Source organism: Chinchilla lanigera, unplaced genomic scaffold (genome assembly GCF_000276665.1).
Source record: "Chinchilla lanigera isolate Chin_1 unplaced genomic scaffold, ChiLan1.0 scaffold00149, whole genome shotgun sequence".
Classification (NCBI taxonomy): domain Eukaryota; kingdom Metazoa; phylum Chordata; class Mammalia; order Rodentia; family Chinchillidae; genus Chinchilla; species Chinchilla lanigera.
In genome coordinates this window covers 617,223-637,594 of record NW_004955550.1, presented here as the reverse complement: position 1 = coordinate 637,594, position 20,372 = coordinate 617,223, and the positions used below count along the sequence as shown (strand labels likewise).

The 20,372-nt window shown below is 36.7% G+C and overlaps 2 protein-coding genes across 2 annotated transcripts in view; both read left to right on the top strand.

The window, feature by feature from the left end:
- Positions 1–1,606: 1,606 nt before the first annotated feature.
- Positions 1,607–2,572, top strand: LOC102023301 (olfactory receptor 4Q3). Its single transcript, XM_005412136.1, has one exon. The coding sequence runs from the start codon at positions 1,625–1,627 to the stop codon at positions 2,570–2,572; it is 948 nt and encodes a 315-aa protein (XP_005412193.1). The 5' UTR covers positions 1,607–1,624.
- A 13,392-nt stretch (positions 2,573–15,964) lies between these two features.
- The window catches only part of LOC102022970 (olfactory receptor 4S2-like), a 27,626-nt gene continuing 23,218 nt past the window's right edge, over positions 15,965–20,372 (top strand). Inside the window, exon 1 of the mRNA XM_005412135.2 lies at positions 15,965–16,869. Within this exon, the coding sequence (XP_005412192.2) occupies positions 15,965–16,869 (905 nt within the window). The remainder of the gene's footprint in view (positions 16,870–20,372) is intronic.

The following is a 20,372-nucleotide window of genomic DNA, read 5'->3' as shown; positions in this document are numbered from 1 at the left end:
GTATAATTGTATTAATACAGTTAATACAAATTAATTTCTCTATAGCCATTCTATGGAAATAACAGAGGTTTAATATGGCATCTGTATACTGTGTCTTCATTTTTGCAGGCAATTTTGCTTTTTCTCCAAGCTATACCCTGACTAAATAAAAATAATGTTTTAGATTATTTACAATTTATTTTCCTGATTTTCAGAAATCTCTTTTTAATCTTTTTATTAGATTCTTTCCAGGTTCCACAAGGATGATATTTAAGTTAGATGCAGAATTTTAATGACAACTTGACCCCTATAAATATTTTAGATACCTGGAAACAACATAAAATTCTAATTTCCTCATGGAATTTACAATCCTTGGTATATCCAAGGAAGATTAAAGTTTACAATGTACCACAACTCAAGTACAGCTGTATGTGTAACAACAAATAGTTTTCTACCTGTTTTTATTTTTATTTTTGCTTTGTTTTATTTTCCAATTGATTCTGGAATGAGGTGGTTTCATTGGCTGATTACAAAATAATAAAATTAGATCCACCTGTGCACGTAGTCATATAAGCATGTGAAGAGGCTGCTCAAAAACATGATAAAACATCCAAAAATTGCTTGAGACTAAAATCTGTCTCTTACTTTTAAATATGTTGGAGAAAGAATTTTTTTTAATCATTAATTTTTAAAATAATTTTCCTTATTGAAATTGAGCTACTTTTCTGCATTTCTACAATGTGTATAAATATTTGACGCCTAGTTTAAATGTTTTTCATCAAGTAACTTTCTCTGAACAACTTGAGAAAAATAAATACAACATGGAACAGGTAATTAGGGAAAGAAAAATACAAATCTTTGTCTCATTTCATATTTTGCCTAGAGCTGGTTCTAGACAGAATGCTCTTTAATCTAGACATAGAGGCACCTACTAACTACTTCTGTGGGAGAAATTGATAAATATTCTCTAACTTTTTACTTGTAGTAATTCAAGATATTCCCATCCAGTGTTAGATTTGGACATCAGGGCAGAGCAGGAGAAAGTGCACAAAATATTATCATAGTATAGTCTTTATTTTCTTATGTGTATCTTCAGTTGTTAAAGAAGAATGACTCTGATTTCTTTTATTACCCATTTAGAAAAAGGGTCAAGGTGAGTTTTTCTATCTGCCTCAGTGATATGAATCATTGACCTTGGTCTCTTTTTTTAGTGGTTAGTATTGTATAGCCAGTTTCCTATTTATTTTGTAGTGGATGCTTTGGTAAATTTAAAAGTAAATATTGAATTTTTTTACTCAATTTCTACTAACTTCTTAATTTGTGTGATCTAGCATAGTAACAATGAATAATAATTTAAAAATACAAGCTACTTTCCAATCCTTTTTATATGAATTATGTCTCTAAACATGTAACAATCTAGCCATATATACACTTATAGTAAACTACCCACCTTTGTATAACATAGCAATTCATCATTTACAAAGTATATTCTCCTCAATTTGATAAATTTTGAGCTTCAGCTATGCAAAAAACATTGTGGTATGCACAAAAAGATGTTAGAAATATATCCTCAATTTTCCCTTTAATTTAAATCTCTCTTGTTACAATTCAATTCTTTTCTAGGTCACTTGATATTCTAGACTTGATGAGAAAAGAAAATGATTCTAAGGTGACAGAATTTGTCCTTCTGGGTCTATCATCCTCCTGGGAACTCCAGCTCTTCCTTGTTTTCATGTTTTCCTCCTTTTATGTTGCTATCATCCTGGGAAACCTCTTGATAATGGTGACAGTGAGAGCTGATGTTCATCTGCTACAATCTCCCATGTACTATTTCTTGGGCCATCTCTCCTTCATTGACCTGTGCCTGAGCTGTGTTACTGTTCCCAAGGCACTGGCAGGTTTCCTACCACAGGGCAAGACCATCTCTTTTTCAGGATGCTTGGCCCAGATCTACTTCCTCCACTTTCTTGGAGCTAGTGAGATGTTCCTGCTGACAGTAATGGCCTATGATAGGTATGTTGCCATATGTGATCCTTTGCACTACCTGATAGTCATGAACCACAGGTTATGCCTTCAGTTGGTGTTAGCCTGTTGGTGTGGGGGCTTCATCCACTCTATCACACAGGTCATATTGGTCATTCAGCTGCCTTTCTGTGGTCCCAATGAACTGGACAACTTCTACTGTGATGTCCCACAGGTCATCAAGCTGGCCTGCATGAACACCTACCTGGTGGAAGTCCTGATGGTTTCTAACAGTGGTCTGCTGTCTCTTATCTGCTTCTTGGTCTTGCTATTCTCCTATGCGGTCATCCTGATCACCCTGAGAACTCGCCTTCATCGGCGCCAGAGCAAGGCACTCTCCACCTGTGCTTCCCATGTAACAGTGGTCAGCCTGATCTTTGTGCCATGTGTATTTATTTACCTGAGACCTTTCTGGAGCTTCTCTGTGGATAAGGTATTCTCTGTGTTTTACACAGTGATCACACCTATGTTGAACCCCTTCATTTACACACTGAGAAATACTGATATGAAGACAGCTATGAAGAAGCTGATAAAAAATCATGTGCCATTCTGTTGCCTTGTTAAAGGGTGACTAGGAAAAGATAATTTAGAAAACATACCCTTTCTTGCAACACTTGTATCGTAATCTGCAGTGTCCGTGAAACCAGGCAGGTGACTTTGACACAAAAGAGAAAACAACATAAAACCATAATGCCTAACTTGTGATAGCAGCTGGGAGACACAGGTGTGTTTCTTGGGTACCAGATATTTGCAGGGGACCCAGGAGCATTTATTGGCTGAAAATGATAAGAATTAGTTGAATGCTAATGTCACAAGGCACCTGAAAAGATCAACTCCTTTGTTCTTCTGTCTACAAGGAATCTTCATTTAGTCAATGTATTTGACTATTTAACTCTATTCAAATAAAAGAAGGTACCACATCTCCTTTTGTGTCCTGCTTCTTCAAGGATTAACAATTCCAGTGTCAGGAAGTTCCTTTGGATGTTTCATTACATTACTTCAGAAGCAGTGTGAACCCTTTCATGGTACCTCTAGCAAACCTGGCATCAAATCTCTGCACATCAGTGCTCATTCAGTAACTTTGGTCCACATTGTGCCAAATTTTAGAAATGCAGTCAAACAGCTCCACTGAGTGAACATATTCTCTTAGCAAAGTTTATGGGTGAGAGGAAGGGAAGTCCTAGGGTGATGGAGGCTACTAGTATTATTGAGGACCAGCTTGATGTGTTGTAAAGGAGAAAGGGGTTGATACTGAAATAAAAATAAATTAAACTGAGAGTCTGTTCTAGGCCTAAGTGACTGGTGGCGAGGCCCGGGGCTGGTGTGGGGAGGAAATTAATCCACTACCTGGCATGGGGATGAAATTAATCTGGTACCTGACAAATGCCAGGACTGAAACCAGCAAATGGTCTGTGAAGTCTTAGCACCTCAAATCAAGAGAAACACTACAGCTGTGGACTTTTCTAGCCCCAAATCCTTCTAGCTCAGTGGTATTAGTCAGCAATCACGTTACTGGTTAACTGGTTTTCTGTTCCTGTGTGTGTTTCCCAAAAATATATTGTTCCTCAATTCTTGGACTTGACTGTATCAGCAGTTCACCCCATCATTTCCTGCTGCCCCCTAACACAATCCTCCCAATCAAGCCACACGCCTAATAAAAGCCAGGGACACTGTACCTCTTGGTCTGTGTCCTTCTTGGGCTTTGATCATCTTGGTGTTCCTTGTAACAAAAATACATATCTTGTCTGTGTTCTGTTCTGGTATATCCTTGAGCAGGAGATTGGTGGTCCTAGGCCAAGACTCTTTCTGTTGTTGAGGCTTCCCTGGAAGAGGAATTTCATTTCACATTAAACTTTCGCTTTGAGTAAAGTCAGAATGGGTACAAACTGACAGGCTACAACTGACCATGATGTTTAAGAACTTAAAAAAGGAAAAGAAGAAAAACAAAGGGAAAAAGATAGATGCTGTGGTTCAAAGTACTTTTCATGATTATTACTCTGAGCAACAAGTGTCCTTTAAGGAGTAGCCAATATCATTTAACTTCATTTTTATTAATGAACTCTGTTATTGAGTTGCCCAGTATCACTTAGAAAAAAAGGTAATCAGTCATGACAGCCAATAATTTTAGATAATTAAGCTAATTATTTATCCTCAGAGAAAGATGTTTATTCAAATGTTATAGATTAATTGTTTGCTTTCTACTATATCTCTATAGAAGCTCCAGAGCTAGGAGACCCCTAAAAAGTTTTATTTAACATTTATATTTAAAGTTATATATTTCTGACATATTTACTTGCAACTTTTAATGACTATAAATAGGCATTTATTCCATTTCCTGAATAATAAGATAATCGTAAAGTTTTATTTTTTACTTTATTTTATTTTATTTTTGGTTTTCTTCCAGTACTGGGAATCAGACTCATGACCTCACACTTGCCAGGCAGGTGCTGTGCCACTGAGCTAAATCCCCAGCCCAATTGTAAAGTTTTAGTAAGATTTTTTTTTGCCAGCTTTTCTTTTATTTTAGAGAGAAAAAATTGTTGTCTTTGGTGTAGTTACTCAGAGTACAAGACATAGGCATGATATCTTGGCCAGTTTTTAAAGGTTCACCTTCCAAATATATGCTTAGATTTATCTAGTATGTACCAATATATTGTGGGACATTTGCTTCATTAAATAAAATACCTTTTTTTAAAAAAGCCCAACATATTGGGGTTTTATTTTTGCATTTGCTTACTTCATTTTCTATTGGTTGTTATGAAGAGGATTTTCTGATTACTTACTGAAAAATACACTTTAGAAAGAAATATTTGAAATTCCAACATTTACTAGTATTCACTAGATATCTTGTAATATTCCATCATGTAATAGTTTTTTTAAAAAATGTTAGAATAAAGCATGGATTTTCATTTGTGCTGGGTCCTTATTTTAGGAAACTGTATATATGCCTAGATGTATTGCTACAGAAGACTTCTCACAGAGCAGGACTGATGCTGCCGCTTGAAGATTTAATGACATGGGCAAAGGAAAGAAGTAGCAATGTATGGAACACTCCTCCTCTTTTTCCTTCATTCTACTCTTTATTTCTATAGAGGTCCTTTGCCTACAGTGAAAAATCTGAAGAACAGGATAATATCCTGAAGATAGCGTTCTGAAGAGCAGGAAGCTATCAGTCAGACAGTAGTATGAGGGTTCACAGAAAGACCTGGTGGGTCAGCCAGGCATATTATAAGGACATGACGCTTCAAGTTTTTTGAGGGAAGATGGATGCAACATCTTTTTTTTCAGGTGTTCATCATTCAGAGCAAAATTTGCAGTCTTGGCAAGTCATTTTAAATACCTTGGTGATATCTGCTATTGGTAGCACTATATTTAAAAAGCAGCAACTCTAGATATCTCCTTTTGCAGTTTCAATCCTCTAATAATTACTTAGTTGATTACCTATATTAAAATTATTTTTATTAATAAATAAATACAATTTCTGGTTTTTGAGATTTACATGATTTGTATTCCTGGTGGCCTAGTGCAGTAGAATTCAGATAACATGGGCCCTCTTCCAGAGTCTGCCTGATTTTCTTTGGGCCTGTTATCCTGAAAATATACCATACCATTTGTGTTGAACCCTTTGACCTGATGATTGCAGGACACTGTGAATAAAGTATGTGGCCAATCGTGGACATCTGGGCTGCAGAATCCACATTTGTATGGGACTCTTGTGAAGTTTGAAACCAGGAAGAGTGAGGGGTTAGAGTTTGTTTAGTTACTTTCTTATCTCTAAGATACAATACTCAACACTCATAATTTAAAGGAAGAAAGGTTTATTCTGGCTCACAATCTGTAGAAGTTTCAGTCCATAGCTGGCTGGCTCCAAGGCAAGGCAGCATGACAGGCATGGCAGAGGAGGAAGAACTCAAGGTACAGTTGGGGGAAGCAGAAAGAGGAAGCAAGGGAGAAAGGAGGTCTATATACCTTTGCAGGCCATCTCCCCAGTGAGCCACCTTCTTGACCAGGCTTTTCCTTCCATTGTCAAACCAGGCTTTTCCTTCCAATGTCAAATTTAGCTATAAATTCATCAGTGGTTTAGTATCACATCCCAGTGATCCAGTCATATCCCCAAAGCCCCACCTATGCACACATAAGGATTTGGTGGGGTCATCTAGATATAAACTGTGACACAGGGCAAAGGTCTGCTTGGTCCACACTGCCACATTTTGGTGTAGAAGTTCAAGCATACTGAACATTTTAAAATGCAATTACTGAGGTAACTATGAAGGTATGAGAAGATATTTAAAGTTTCTTATTTTATTTATAGCATGGGGTCCTTTTCTTCTCTCTCCCCATGTTTCATGGATATTTGGGGTGTGGGTCCTTCTTTTGCAGCTCTTGAGACCCTCTGGGTACTAAAATAACCAAAATGAGACAAAGAGACATCTTATTTATGAGATAATGAGAGAACTATTGACTTCATATTTTCAAGATGCATAATGGAAAGTGAAGCTGTGCACATTTATAACCTATCTACAAAGTATATGTCATGAATAGGACAATTTAAATTAGCAAAACTAGTTCTCACTCTGTCAAACTTTTCTCTCTAAATGACATAAAAACTTGAAGTTATTACTGGAGAGTAGTCAATATGCCATCATAACTTCTACTCCTAATTTTAAAAAAAAACTTTTCCTAGGTGTTCCTCTAATAAATAACTCCTAGTGGTATTTGGGTCTTTTAATACTCATGAATCCATTAATAATTAATTAATTTTAATATCATTTCATTAAATCGATAACTATTTGCTATGTGCCTGGATATATGGTAGACAGGTTCTTTTTGGGTCTTCCATCAGCCATCAATATATTACCCCAAGGGGCTGGGGATTTAGCTCAGCGGCAAAAGCGCCTGCCTGGCAAGCGCAAGGTCGTGAGTTCGGTTCCCGGTACCGGAGAAAAACAAAAACAAGCAAACAAAAAAAACCCAATATATTACCCAAATATCTACTTAAAAAATCTCTCTGTATCCAACAGAGGAAGTAACACTCTGAAACAATGTAGGAGCCCAGAGAGGTCTGAAGTGTGGACTATGTAGTCTAACAGCCTCATCAAGACCCAGTTTAACAGCTTTCCAGAGAGCACATTTACCTGGAAAAATATATTGCCAGCCTGTTTGATATTAGATGCACAGAGTTTATGGTCTCACAACATTAAGGAATGAAATTGTGAACCAAAGGAGGAAGTTACAAGAGTTTTTTTAGAAATAATAATAATAATAATAATAGCTCCTGGGTTTCCAGAAGGGATCCTGACTGGGTGACCACTGGAACTTTTTGTCAGAAGTCATTTATACAGCAAAACCACAAGGTAGGTACAGTGTGGCTCAAACAACAGGATTGCAAGTATAGTCGCTTGGCAAATACTGATCCCATAAGGAAACAAGTCACATAGCAAGGGTAGATGAAAAGAACAAAGGGACTTTTAGAAAGATAGGGAACCATGGGTCCAGAAATTCTTGTCACTCACCTATGTGTCTGATGACTATCTGGGGTCACTAGACCAGGTGGTGCTAATTAAAGTATAACTCCAAGTTGTTGCTTATCTCTAGCAGGCATGCAGGCCTGGCTATTACTTCTCCAGCTGGAGGCTTTGGTCTTTTCAGATTTGCCTCCAGCTACAGTTCTGACTTCTGTATGTTTTGTGTTAACTTTCTTAACACAATCAATCCCTCCATGACTGCATATAAATTTCTATCTAACTTAGCTGTCTATAATGTGACCTAAATGCTCAGTATCTCTTTGTACAATTTTGACAATAACAGTAACAATCTCATAGGCTTCTTGGAGAAATAAAACACGTAATACATGTAAAGTTCTAATAAAACTTTCTATATACAGTCAGAACTCAAGAAATTGGACTGGTTATACTACTACGATTACTAGTTCTTCCAGTGAACTGAATGAAAGCAAGGCTGAAAGAACATGGAACAACTGTTTGATCCTAGAGAAGCAGAGAAGAAAGATGAACTTTACTCCAGACCAATACTCTGAGGGCAAAATCCCTAACAATGCCCAGAGTCATAGCAAAACCAGCCTTGGCACAACAAATTTCAGCTTAGGCAATATATATATAGTTAAAATTATGCTAAAAATTTCATTTTAAGTGTTTTTAAAATGTTCTGGTTAACCATATATTTTGAAGGCTTTTATTGAATCATTTTAAAATTTAAGTAATGATCTAGAATTCTTTCAGGTTTACAGAAGAGTTGCCAAGATAGTACAAAGGGTGCTTGTATACCTCAGGCAATTTCTTTCTTATTACCTTACTGAGGTATATTTGTCACAGGTAACAAAGTAATATTGATGCATCCCTACCAATTAAACTCTGCCTCTCATTCAAATTTCATTAATTTCTCTTCAATAAAGGAAGCTTCTCCAAGCTCTTCATTTTTTGATAGCATACGTTTTTGATTCATAGCAGTTGCAGTCACATATATACATGTGATAAATATCACATCTTAATCCTTTTCACTTTCCTTTCCCCTCCCAGGTCTCCCAGATCCCCTTCTCATTTTGATGTATTATATCAATTTCTGAAGTACGTCTATGATGCTGCCCTTTATCTCAAAAGAAAATGGAATGGAGAACCCTAATGGTAACAGGATGGCCACAGTTAGGTATTTTCTTTGTTTAAGCAATCATTTAATTTGTAACTTGAATAATCATAGATGAATGCCATGTCAACAGCAATAATAAAATGTCTTTTCTGCCTCTAAATATCACTCTAACCAAGACATATTTCATTTGGGCTGTTGTCTTTGTCTGCTGTTATATTTATGTTATTTAAATCTGAACAACTTCAATGTTGGTCCGAAAGTTCACACTGTGATTTAGTGATGAATTTTATACTAAATTTCAAAGGCGCAATCCTCAACTCTCTTCAAACTTCCTTGACTTGAATCCCTTAGAAATGTGTACATGTAGTACGACTGAGGCACTGTCTTCACCTGGGCCTGTAGCAAATTTTTAAATGAAGTTAAATACTTTTATAGTTTTATAAGCAAATAAGCTGTTTAGTTGTTGGTTTTGTAGTCCACTACTGAGCATCACCTTTCCCTTTCTCTTGTTCCAACTTTGAATACATTATGCAAAATTGTGGAAATGGCCTAATTACAAGTTAACTATCTACTTGCCAGGTAGCCTTCAATACAGTTCCAGAGAAGCAGTCTAGTGGTGATTACTTATACTTTCTTTGCCTAACAATAATCTTCCTTAGCTGCTCAATCACTAGACAAGCAATCCCCTCGGGCTTCTAAGGATACATAAAATATGCTGAGAGTCTCTGGGCAGCACAACACAGCAGCAGCTCTTACTGATCAAGATCCAAAGCAGACCAATATCAAAAACAATAGCGTAACTATACACCCATAAATGAGAAAGAGAGAGGGAGAGAGAGAGAGGGCACTCAGAACCTTCTCCTTTTCTTAGGATTTTGGGGAAGAAATATGGCCAATGGTGCATACCTGAGAAGAACATTATTAGTATCACTGTGCTGATCTTAATCTTTTAGTGTGACTCTCTACTATTTTTATCTCAGAAAGACTTGTAATCCAAGTTCTCAGATTGTTGACATTGGTATTCTGGGATCACACTCAAGAAGACAGCCAGAGAGTAAGTTTTTCAACTGAAATAATTTAACCATGGGTAAAAGAGGCTGGGGCACTTTTCATTAATTCAAGTTATCTTCAAAGATAAAAATGAATCTTTAAATCTCCACCTGTCTTTCAATATCTGTTCTAGTAATTTAGGAAATTATTTATTACATTTAAAGTGTGTATCAATATTGTTTCAACTGGAGTATTGGCTTGAGCTATACCACTGACAGTAGCACCTACACCACAACTTCCTCTTCGCGCGCCACTTATTTTACTAATAGTTAGATAAATGTAACAAAACCAGGTGATCTCTAAGATTCCTTCATCTGTGTAAGTATACAATTTACACAAGCTGTGCTCCAGCCTAGGAGGACTTGGAGAGGTACCTTAAAAATATTATTCAAAAATGAGTGACTTTATATCAGGAATTGGGTTTATTTATCTTTTTTTATGTTCATGTCACAATACCAGACAAAGAATACACTCAGATCTTTTATGTAAAAGGCTAAATTAATATTGGTGCTGTATAAAATATAGATCAAATAGCTGAAACTTTAAATAGCTTTTAATATATGTGCTGCTGAAGTGAGCATAAAACCTTACATAGCTTTTATATCATGTTACATTAACTCATTTGCAGATTTGACTTGAACAATTAGTGGGCCAGATTATTATTTCTTACCTTTCAGTTTCACAAACATAAGTTGTTTTCTCAGTTGTGACTAATTAGAAAAACAGTTTAGGATTGATAATAAAATGCTATCAGGTGACTAGAGATAGATAACAAAATGCTATCAGCTGAATAGAGATAGGTAACAAAATGCTACCAGGTGAATAGAACAGTAAAACATTCACATGCGTCACAGTATATCCACGAGGGATATGGAGGTCAAAGACTCTACATACGGCTCAAAGGGCTTTCTGTGGTTGAGCTTGCTATTAGGTAAAGGCGGACCTCTGACCTTTGTAAATAGTTCATGGGGGATGATGAAGAGAATTTTAGAAGCTACATTCTTTTCTCATATTCTATTTGAAATAATTTAGATGGGCTTCTGGCGTTACCTAAAGAAGCAGCCTTATTTCTTTAATAGCACAGGTGATGTTATAGCTAGTATGTATTCTTTGGTTTTGTCCACGAGAGACCAAATTTGGCCTAAGCACCTGGGCAGATCAGTGGAAATCATCAGTCCCATCAAGGTTCTGGTCCATAGAGTCAGATGTGTGATACAGATGCTCCTGACATGCCACCACTAAAATGATCACAATTAAACTGATAGATCTTATTGATTTTATGTCTGTTATCAAATTCTATCCTTATCTAAGAGTATTTTCTCACAGGATAGAAATCTGTTGTGGATAGAAACAAGAAAAATGTGTCAGTGTTACATATGCTAAAAGACAGTGCTGTGAGTCTAGCCTAGTTGTCTGCCTTTAAATCCTGGGCTTTCTCTTGCAGTGAGGGTAGTAGAAACATCTTGAGTTCTAAACAAGCTCTTGAAAAAGACCTTTGATAAAACTGAGTTATGAGAAGCCAGAATGGAGCTGCAGCCCAGTTATCATTGCTTATCTTTAATATAACTCTTAAAGAAAGCTATGAAAGCATATGGTTTACACTGTCTCATTATTCTAGCCAAAAAAATATATTTGAAAGGGTGAGATTCAGAAGTAGAAATACCTTCTAAGATTTTTTTTTTATTTTAAAGAGAAAAAATAACAAAGTAACAACAATGAATACAAAAATAAAACAATAAGGGCTGAGGATTTAGCTCAGCAGCACAGCGCCTGCCTGGCAAGCGTGACGTTGTGAGTTCAATTCCCGGTACCGGAAAAAAACCAAAAAAACCAAAACAAAACAATAAAAAGAATGCAGGATTCCAGAACAAGATGATAGGAATTAACAGTGGTTGTTATATTATATATTGTTATCTTCAAAGAAGATGCTCAGATTGCCCGATGTAAGAATGCAAGATTGATCAAACAATTAAGACAATAGAAATGAATAAAAAAGCATTAAAATGATACAGAGTTTCATTAAACAAGATGTTAGCAACTCAGCAACGGCTGTTATATTGCATATTGTTATCTTCAAATTCATTGTTCTGATTACCAAGTATAAGCATGCAAAATTGATCAAGAGAAAAAAAAATTACGCATTAACTGTTCCTTTCAATAAACCAATAGACATCACAATGCACTTATCTCAGCTGTCCTTGTTTGTGCATATATATTTTTTTCTTTTAATTTTTTTATTTTAAAGATAAAAGAACCAAAACATATTAACAAACACACAGACATAAATACAATAAAAACATTACAGAATTTCAGACAAAGTGATAGGAAATTAACAATGGTTGTTGTATTACACATTGTTATCTTCAAATTGGTTACTTAGATAAATAAATATAAACATGTAAGAATGATCAAACAATTAAATATCAACAGTTCCTTTCAAGAAAGCAATAGAAATTAATAATACAATTAGCTATCTTGTATATATATATATCTTGTATATATATATATCTTGTATATATATATATATAGCCCCTTCTTTCTTTTTTTCTCTTTTCCCTCATTCCAGTCGTTCTTTCCTTTTGAGCAGTTTCTTTCCCTTTAACGATATCTATTGTACCTTTTAGATTTGATTTTATTTACTCTTTCAGGTTCTTATACTAGGGAGGCAATTCGATGTTTACACATGTGAGTCTTATTTATTTCACTTATGAGTATGGTCTCTAGTGGTGTCCATTTATCTACAAAAGCCTCGAGTTTATCTTTCTTTATAGCTGAGCAATATTCCATTATCTTCTAGGATTTTTGACAAGAATGGAAGTTAGGAGATGAGGGTGGTGAGGAGGTTAGTGTCCTGAGATGACCCCTATCCATGTTGCTCTTTTGATTTTCTGTCAGTGTGTTTTCCAGTAGCTAAGATGTGTAAAGACAATGCTACAGTCACTTAAAGTGCATCATGTGAAAAGTACTTTATGTGCTGCATATATGTGTGTTTATGTATACACACAGATATATTTGTATAACATTTTATATGATGTATACTGTTCTCATCCACATTTTACCCTTGAGAAAAACTGAGGCAGAGGGAAATTAAACAATTTGGCTAACCTACTGCAGTAAGAGGTAGAGCTAGAATTTGAAACTAGGTAAGCTGGATTCCACGTGGCCTCTTTTTAACAACTTTTCTTCAGCACCTCCCATCTCAGGGGTTGTCCTGATTTGGGACTGGTCTTTCTTAACGGTTCACTAAGTCATTCAGGACAAATCCGAACTCCTCGGCTTAACTCTCCAGAGCCTCCTCATCCCAGATGGGCTTGCTTTCAGCCTCATCTCCTGACCCTTCCTCACGTTTGTCCTGTCAGACCTGGCATTCCTCAGAAAGACTGGCATGGTTGTCTGTGTTTACTTATCTTCATGTGCACTCTTCTGGAAAGCTTTCCTGCCCTGTTTAATTTTCTCTAACCCATCTTGCACATCAGCTTGCACCCTCTTTATTATTAAGTTAACTCTAACTCAGTTTTCATTCCTCTCAATGGTGACAGCCTCTAGAGAGGTTACCCTAATTCCTGGGCATGCATATCCTGTATCACTGAGAAGTGTTGCTTTGCACATGGACTCCTTTGTTTCCAGATCAAATGAAACAATGCTAAGTTGAACGAACAAGTTCACTCCCTGAGTGACTGCACCCACACTGCGAGTTCAACTTGAGACAAAATGAGTATAGGGTGTATGCCAGGGTGATCTTCCCAGTTGGAACCATAGTCTGTTTCCAATAGTGTCTTTCTATTATCTATCATCTATCTATCTATCTATCTATCTATCTATCTATCTATCTATCATCTATCATCTATCTATCATCTATCTATCAATCATCTAGCATATATTTGTCTATTTCTCTATCTCTCCATCACTTATAGCAATACATTTTTATGAGTGAAAGAAAACACCAAACTCTTCATAATAGGAAGAAAAAAGATTCTTTTGATTATTGTGGAAGATTTCAAATGATAAAGAAGGCTATCTGGTGGTTTTGAAACCATTAGAACTAGTATATCAGCAGTTATTAAGAAAATACATTTTAGGATTAGGCTTAGGGTTAAATACTCATTCTGCCAATTACTCTCTAAGATGTGGGCCAGCTACTTTTTTTGTGTCTTAGTTTACTCATCCTGAATTTGAGATGATAGTGAAAGCCTACTTCATAAAATTGTTATAGTAATTAAATGTGTTATTGTATGTAAAACACTTAAAACAATACTTGGCACATAGTAAGTACAATTTAAGTGTTTTTTAATACCTAAGCATCTTTTTTTAAATCCTTAACATTTTGCCAGTTAGTGATGACATAGCACAGTTTGGCTTTAAGAATATAGTGCATAGAATATTCAAAAAATTTAGAGATAAGCATATTCTCTAGCTGAAGAACTTCAAAGCATAAGTGAACCCACATGGTTTTTAAATTCAGTTATTTTTCTGAAGGGTTTAGTTATCTATTCATCTATCATATTTGTCTAATTTATTAAGGGGGTTTGTATTATGTGTATGCTAGAATCATAATACCACAATTCAATATGAGAATTTCCTTGACTGTTGTGCAGAGCAATTTACCAAATTTCTTCAACTTTTGGTACTGTGCTTTGTAACTTGGATATAATAAAAATTATGAAATTGTTGTGAGACTAGCATTTAACAAATACAGAGTTAAGCACATAATCCTACATACAGTAAAGTGCTCAATTATTCACTAGTAATCTTTCTCTGGAGAAAGAAAGATACTAGGGGCTGGGGATTTAGCTCAGCGGCACAGCGCCTGCCTGGAAAGTGCAACCTCATGAATTCGATTCCCGGTACTGGAAGAAAAAAAACAAAAACAAAAAAAAGAAAGAAAGATACTATATATTATTATTTCAGGAATAAAGTTATAGAAAAAATTTTAATATTTTCTAGTAGTTTTGTTATATAACATTTATGTAATATTTGCATAGATCAAATTACAAGTTGAATTTAGAGAGATTCCATTTTATAGATTCAAATTAAGAAGCAAAGCACTTCATAAATACAATGAAAAGTTAGATTGTTTCATTTTAATTATGGAACAATAATTTCACCCTTCATGTTTTATGAAGTAAAAAGATTCCAAGAAGATAAATTGATTTATCCTAAATTATGCAGTTGATCAAAATCCCCAAACTTACACCATTCAGTTCTATGGCATCACTCTTCCCATTTTCCTCAAAGGAAAGAAATATTCTTAGGAAAGATGGAGAATAGCTAGCAATTTGCAACATTTTATAAGCAGCCATTTTAATTTTGAGGAATATGTTTAAATCTTATCTCATTATTCATTTCTTTCAAGAATTCTTTTCTGATTTTTCTTGTCTCATACTTGTTTTCTTTGTATGCCTTAAGCACAACTATATACAGTTTATAAGGTAATATTAAATGTTTATATGTATTTAAACTATCACTTATAGCATAATATGTATGGGAGTTTTTCTTCTAATTCTTATCTAGGATTACAAGAATAAAAATTTATCAAAGTCTTTTTCAAGGTAAATTAATAAAAACCTCAATAATTTTTAAATTTTCCCCCTTGTTAGAGTAATATAGAAAAAAGTATTTCTGTTCATTGTTTAACCCCATGTGTCCCTTACTGGCCTGGAATTTCACATATGGGGATTTTCACATACAAGTCAAAGTTTAGGACTCAAACTTCCCCACTATGATTTATAGCATGAGTTGTGTTGTCTATTTTGTTCTCAGATACTAAAAGGGATTTACTCTTTAATTACACTGAGACTTTTCATCTAAGTTAGAAACTGGAAACTGAGCCTGACTTGATTAAATAAAATGCTACTTTTCTAAGAGAGATGTGTACAGATATACATATATTTTAAAAATTCACCTGCAATTTTAGATATCAAATCTCAGATTCTAACTTCTTGTTATTATCTACAGCTTCAACAATTAATTTGTCCACTCAACAAATTAAGCCTTATGATTTTAAAGAGAATTTCTGAAGAAGGGAAGGAGAGTAAGAAAAGGAGGATGAGGAGGATCGGGGGAAAGGAGCTGCAGGACTAAGTGGAAGGAACGGTGAAATGTGAAGAATGTAAGAAATTTGATGAAAAAGATCCATAAACCACATTTAAGAAATGGGAAAAGTTTTTCTACTTGCTTGTATCACTTAGATAATTCACATCACGTAGGCATTTCATATGATCATTCCTGTTTTGTTTGCCCACTCTTACCGTGGCTACGTGTTTATTTTTGCAGAGACCCAGCCTGACTTCGCTAGTCCTACCAGGGTCCCATGGAAGTGGCAAACAATGTCACTGAGTTCACATTCCTGGGACTTTCCCAAGATCCTAGAATGCAGCTGATATTCTTTGCCCTGTTCTTCCTCTTCTACGTAGTGATTATGGTGGGAAATTTACTCATTTTGCTTACAGTCTTCGCTGATGCCCGACTCCATACCCCCATGTACTTTTTCCTCTGGAACCTGTCCTTTGTGGACCTTGCCTACTCCTCCGCCACGGCACCCAAGATGATTGCAGATTCTCTTTCCGAGAAAAAGACCATTTCCTACTGGGGCTGTATAACGCAGATGTTCACCTTTCACTTTTTTGGTTGTGCGGAGATTTTTGTTTTGACCGTCATGGCTTTTGACCGCTACACTGCCATCTGCCAGCCTCTCCGGTACACCACCATCATGAGTGCTAAAGCTTGCACCTCGCTGGCGTCCCTGTCTTGGCTGGGGGCCCTCGCTCATTCCTTTGTCCAGACCCTCCTGACCTTTCAGCTGCCCTTCTGCAGCGCGCAGGCCATAGACCACTACTTCTGTGACGTCCACCCAGTGTTAAAACTTGCCTGCGCCGACACAACCCTCGTAAATGGGCTGGTGGTTGCCAGCAGTGGCCTTGTCTCCCTGGGCTGTTTCCTCATTCTTTTGGCCTCTTACAGTGTCATCCTGTCTCATCTTCGCAAGCGGTCAGCAGAGAGCCGGCGCAAAGCTCTCTCGACCTGTGGCTCTCACCTTACTGTCGTCACTTTCTTCTTCTTCCCTTGTATCTTCATTTATCTTCGCCCATCCACCACTTTCTCACTGGACAAAGCTGTGTTTGTGTTTTACACCACTATCAGCCCAATGCTAAACCCGCTCATCTACACTCTGAGGAATGAGGATGTGAAAAGCGCCATGAAGCGATTGTGGATTCGGTTTGTCTCCTTGAAGCAAAACAGGAGGGGTAGCTTGTAAAATTAGGGAGTTATTTATCAGTAATTGTAAGGACTAGGTTCCAGAACTCAACTATCTTGTACTTCTCAGTTAGCAGAGGATTATTTGAGGCTATTGTGTGGTGAATTATACTTAAACTTTTTTATAACGACAAGGCTTATTCTCTTATTACTGGATTGCAAGAATAAACTCTTAATGCCACATTTAACTGCTTTAGATCCCTTCTAGTTACATTAGGTTCTTTTAAGCTATGCTTCAGCGATTTAGGATGTTGATGAAAGTGAAAGATATTCCCAAGGAATCAGATAATTTTTCTCAGAAAACAAGTTTTACCTCCCAGAAGCTGCATTTCTCTCCCCTTCCTTCCTTTTTTTTCTTTCCTCTGTTAGTCTTTTAATATCACAATGTCCCAAAATCTAGCAGAGGATTTCTCTTAGATAATTATAATATAATACAACAAATGTAGGTATAGAAATATACATTACACACAATGAAGGATGTTGTTACAGACTGACCAAATGTCCAAAAAATTTTTTAAAAAAAGGGGGAGTAGTGGAGAGCATTTTATATCTTTTAAGACAGAGTTCAATTGTTTAGAAAATCCTCTTGCAGAATTTGAATGCTGTCCTACTTTGGCACTATGATACTATTTTTTAGTAAGATAGTTTTATGGTTTTTTTTTTTTTCCAATACATAACCTAGATAAAGGAAATAAAATGAATTTACATTTGAATTATTGAAATGACTAAGTCCAACAGATGTAGTTCTATTGCAAATTTTTAATTAAAACTATTATGAATTTTCAAAAAGGACAAAATGAAACAAGCAAATTTTCTTTTGGGGGGGTTTTAGTAAAGCCAGAGAACACTCAGTTATTCTCAGTATTTTGTCATGTATATTTTTATTCTTAGGAATTGCTTTTAGTTTTTTTCATGACTCACATTTCTCAAGAATTCTGTGATGTTTATTTTCAACCAACGTTCATCTTTTATAGATCTAGAAGCATCCTTAGGTATAATTATAAAGTGTTATCAGACACACTTATTCTTGTTTTTGTTTTTAAGTGATTTTTAATTCATTTTCACAAAAAGAAGGGTCTGAATGCTGTACATTTCTTGTTTTCAGCTCTGTATTATGCAGAAATGGTTTCATAGTAGGGACTCATCAGTTTGCCAATTGTCACCACAGTCTGTATTGTCCCTTCTCTTTCCTTAGCAGCAAAGGCCTCATACTGTTTATGGCAAGCAAGAATGTTGCATTGTCCTGTCCTTCTCTGTACCTGGGTGTAAGGAATAGTCTGTGCCTGGGTGTAAGCAGTAACTGGTGTGTGGGACTTTGGAGAACTCTTTAAAATGGGTTTTTTATGTGCTAGCCCTTCCATATGAAATCACCATTGACCTTCTGTTGCATTCTTCATATTTTTTACTTGCTCAATGATTATTCTATCCATTATATAATATCTGATTTTAAAAAAATAAAAAAACATTTAAATTACATCAAAGACACCCATAGTGTGTCTCTGGGTGCTAGGCTGAACCCTGGACACCTTCAGGAACCCCATTGAGTTGTCGTTGCGCCTCCCTGACCAGGGCACAAGGAAAGCAGAACCCTGGGCACCCTCTGGGGCCTCAGTGGCTAATCACCACACCCACAATGTGTCTGTGGGTACAGGGCTGACCCCTGAACATCTTCAGGAAGGTTGGTGAGCCACTGCTGCATCTCCCTGACCAGTGTGTAAGGCAGGCAGAATCCCGGGCACACTCTGAGGCCTCAGTGGCTACTTGCCACACTCATACTGTGTCTGTGGGGGCTGGGCTGAACCCTGGATATCTTTAGGAACACCAGTGAGCCACTCTGTTGCCTCCTCCACTAGTGTGTGAGGCACGTGGAGCCCTGGAAAACTTCTCAGGCCTTGGTGGTCATTCCCAAAACAACCTGCACCCCACTGGGAGCCCAGCTGAAAACTGGACAGAGTCAGTGGCCTCACGAAGTCCACCTCATCTGTCCCTTGCCAGTGTGGGAAGTAGGCTTTGTCCTGGGCAATATCTGAAGCCTCAGTAACTGTGACCTGCATTCCCCCTACTCTTGCGGAAGCTAGGCAGAACCCTAAACAGCTTCAGGAACTTCAGTGAGCCTCCCACACCATTCCCACACGTGCTTAGGAGCCAAATGAATGCAAGAAAATTCGGGAGCATCTGGAGCACCACCTAGCCACCACTCACCAGCACAGGAGCTGAATTGAGCACTGGGGAATCTTCAGACTGCCCTACCACTCATACACAATTGGGAGAGTGAGGTTAAACTCTAGGGAACCTCAGTATCTTCAAAAATGACAAAATGAAGGGAGCAAAATGCAATGCCAGACCCCCACACCACCCAAAACAAGTCCAGGACACATCAACACAGAAGAGGCTGGAAGTCATACACCTGAAATTTCTGAAATGATAGCAACTGAAATAAAGAAACAATTCCATCAGGCCTTAGGAGACATCAGATCAGAAATAATGTCTCAGGTAAGAAAAGCAATGACAATAATGAAGGAAGTGTCCAGCATATCCAAAGATGACATTGATAAGAAAATAGAAGAGCATAGACAACTCATAGAAACCTTGAGTGAACAATATAGAACTAGAATGTATGAAAGGGATTCAAACAGATATCCAGGAAATTAAAAATTCCATTGAAAGCTGGCAAAATGGCCTGAATGAAGCTGAAGGTAGAACTTCAGACCTTGAAGACAGCATTGCCATGAACGTGAAAGGAGGGATCTCTTAAAAACAACAAGGACACTGGAAAAACGATAGCCTCTTTAATAAATGGTGCTGGAAAAATTGGCTTAATACCTGCCAAAGACTGAAAATAGATCCAAGTCTATCACCATGAGCCAAACTCAAGTCAAAATGGTTCACAGATCTCAATATTAAACCAGAAACACTAAATCTTTTGCAAGAGAAAGTAGGTAAAAACCTTGAAGACATAAGGGTAGGCAGAGAGTTCATGAACAAAAACCAAATTGCACGTGAAACACTTGAAAGAATCAACAACTGGGATCTCAGCCTACTGAAAAGTTTCTGCACATCTTAAGAAATCACCAGCAGAGTGAAAAGAAAACCCACACTTGGAAAAAATTTTAGCTGATTGTCCCTCAGACAAAAGGCTTCTATCTAGAACATAGAAAGAATTCAAAAATATCAGCCCCCCCCAAATTCAAAGACCCAATCCAAACATGGGCAGCTGAGGTGAATACACACTTCTCAGACAAGGAGATACAAATGGCAAATAAATATATGAGAAAATGTTCAACATCATTAGTCATTGGAGAAGTGCAAATTAAAACAACACTGAAACTGCACCTTACCCCAGTAAGAATGGCTAGCATTAAGAAATCAACCAATAACAAATGCTGGCAAGGCTGTGGAGAAATAGGAGTCCTTCTCCACTGCTGGTGGGAATGCAGACTGGTGAAACCACTGTGGAAATCAGT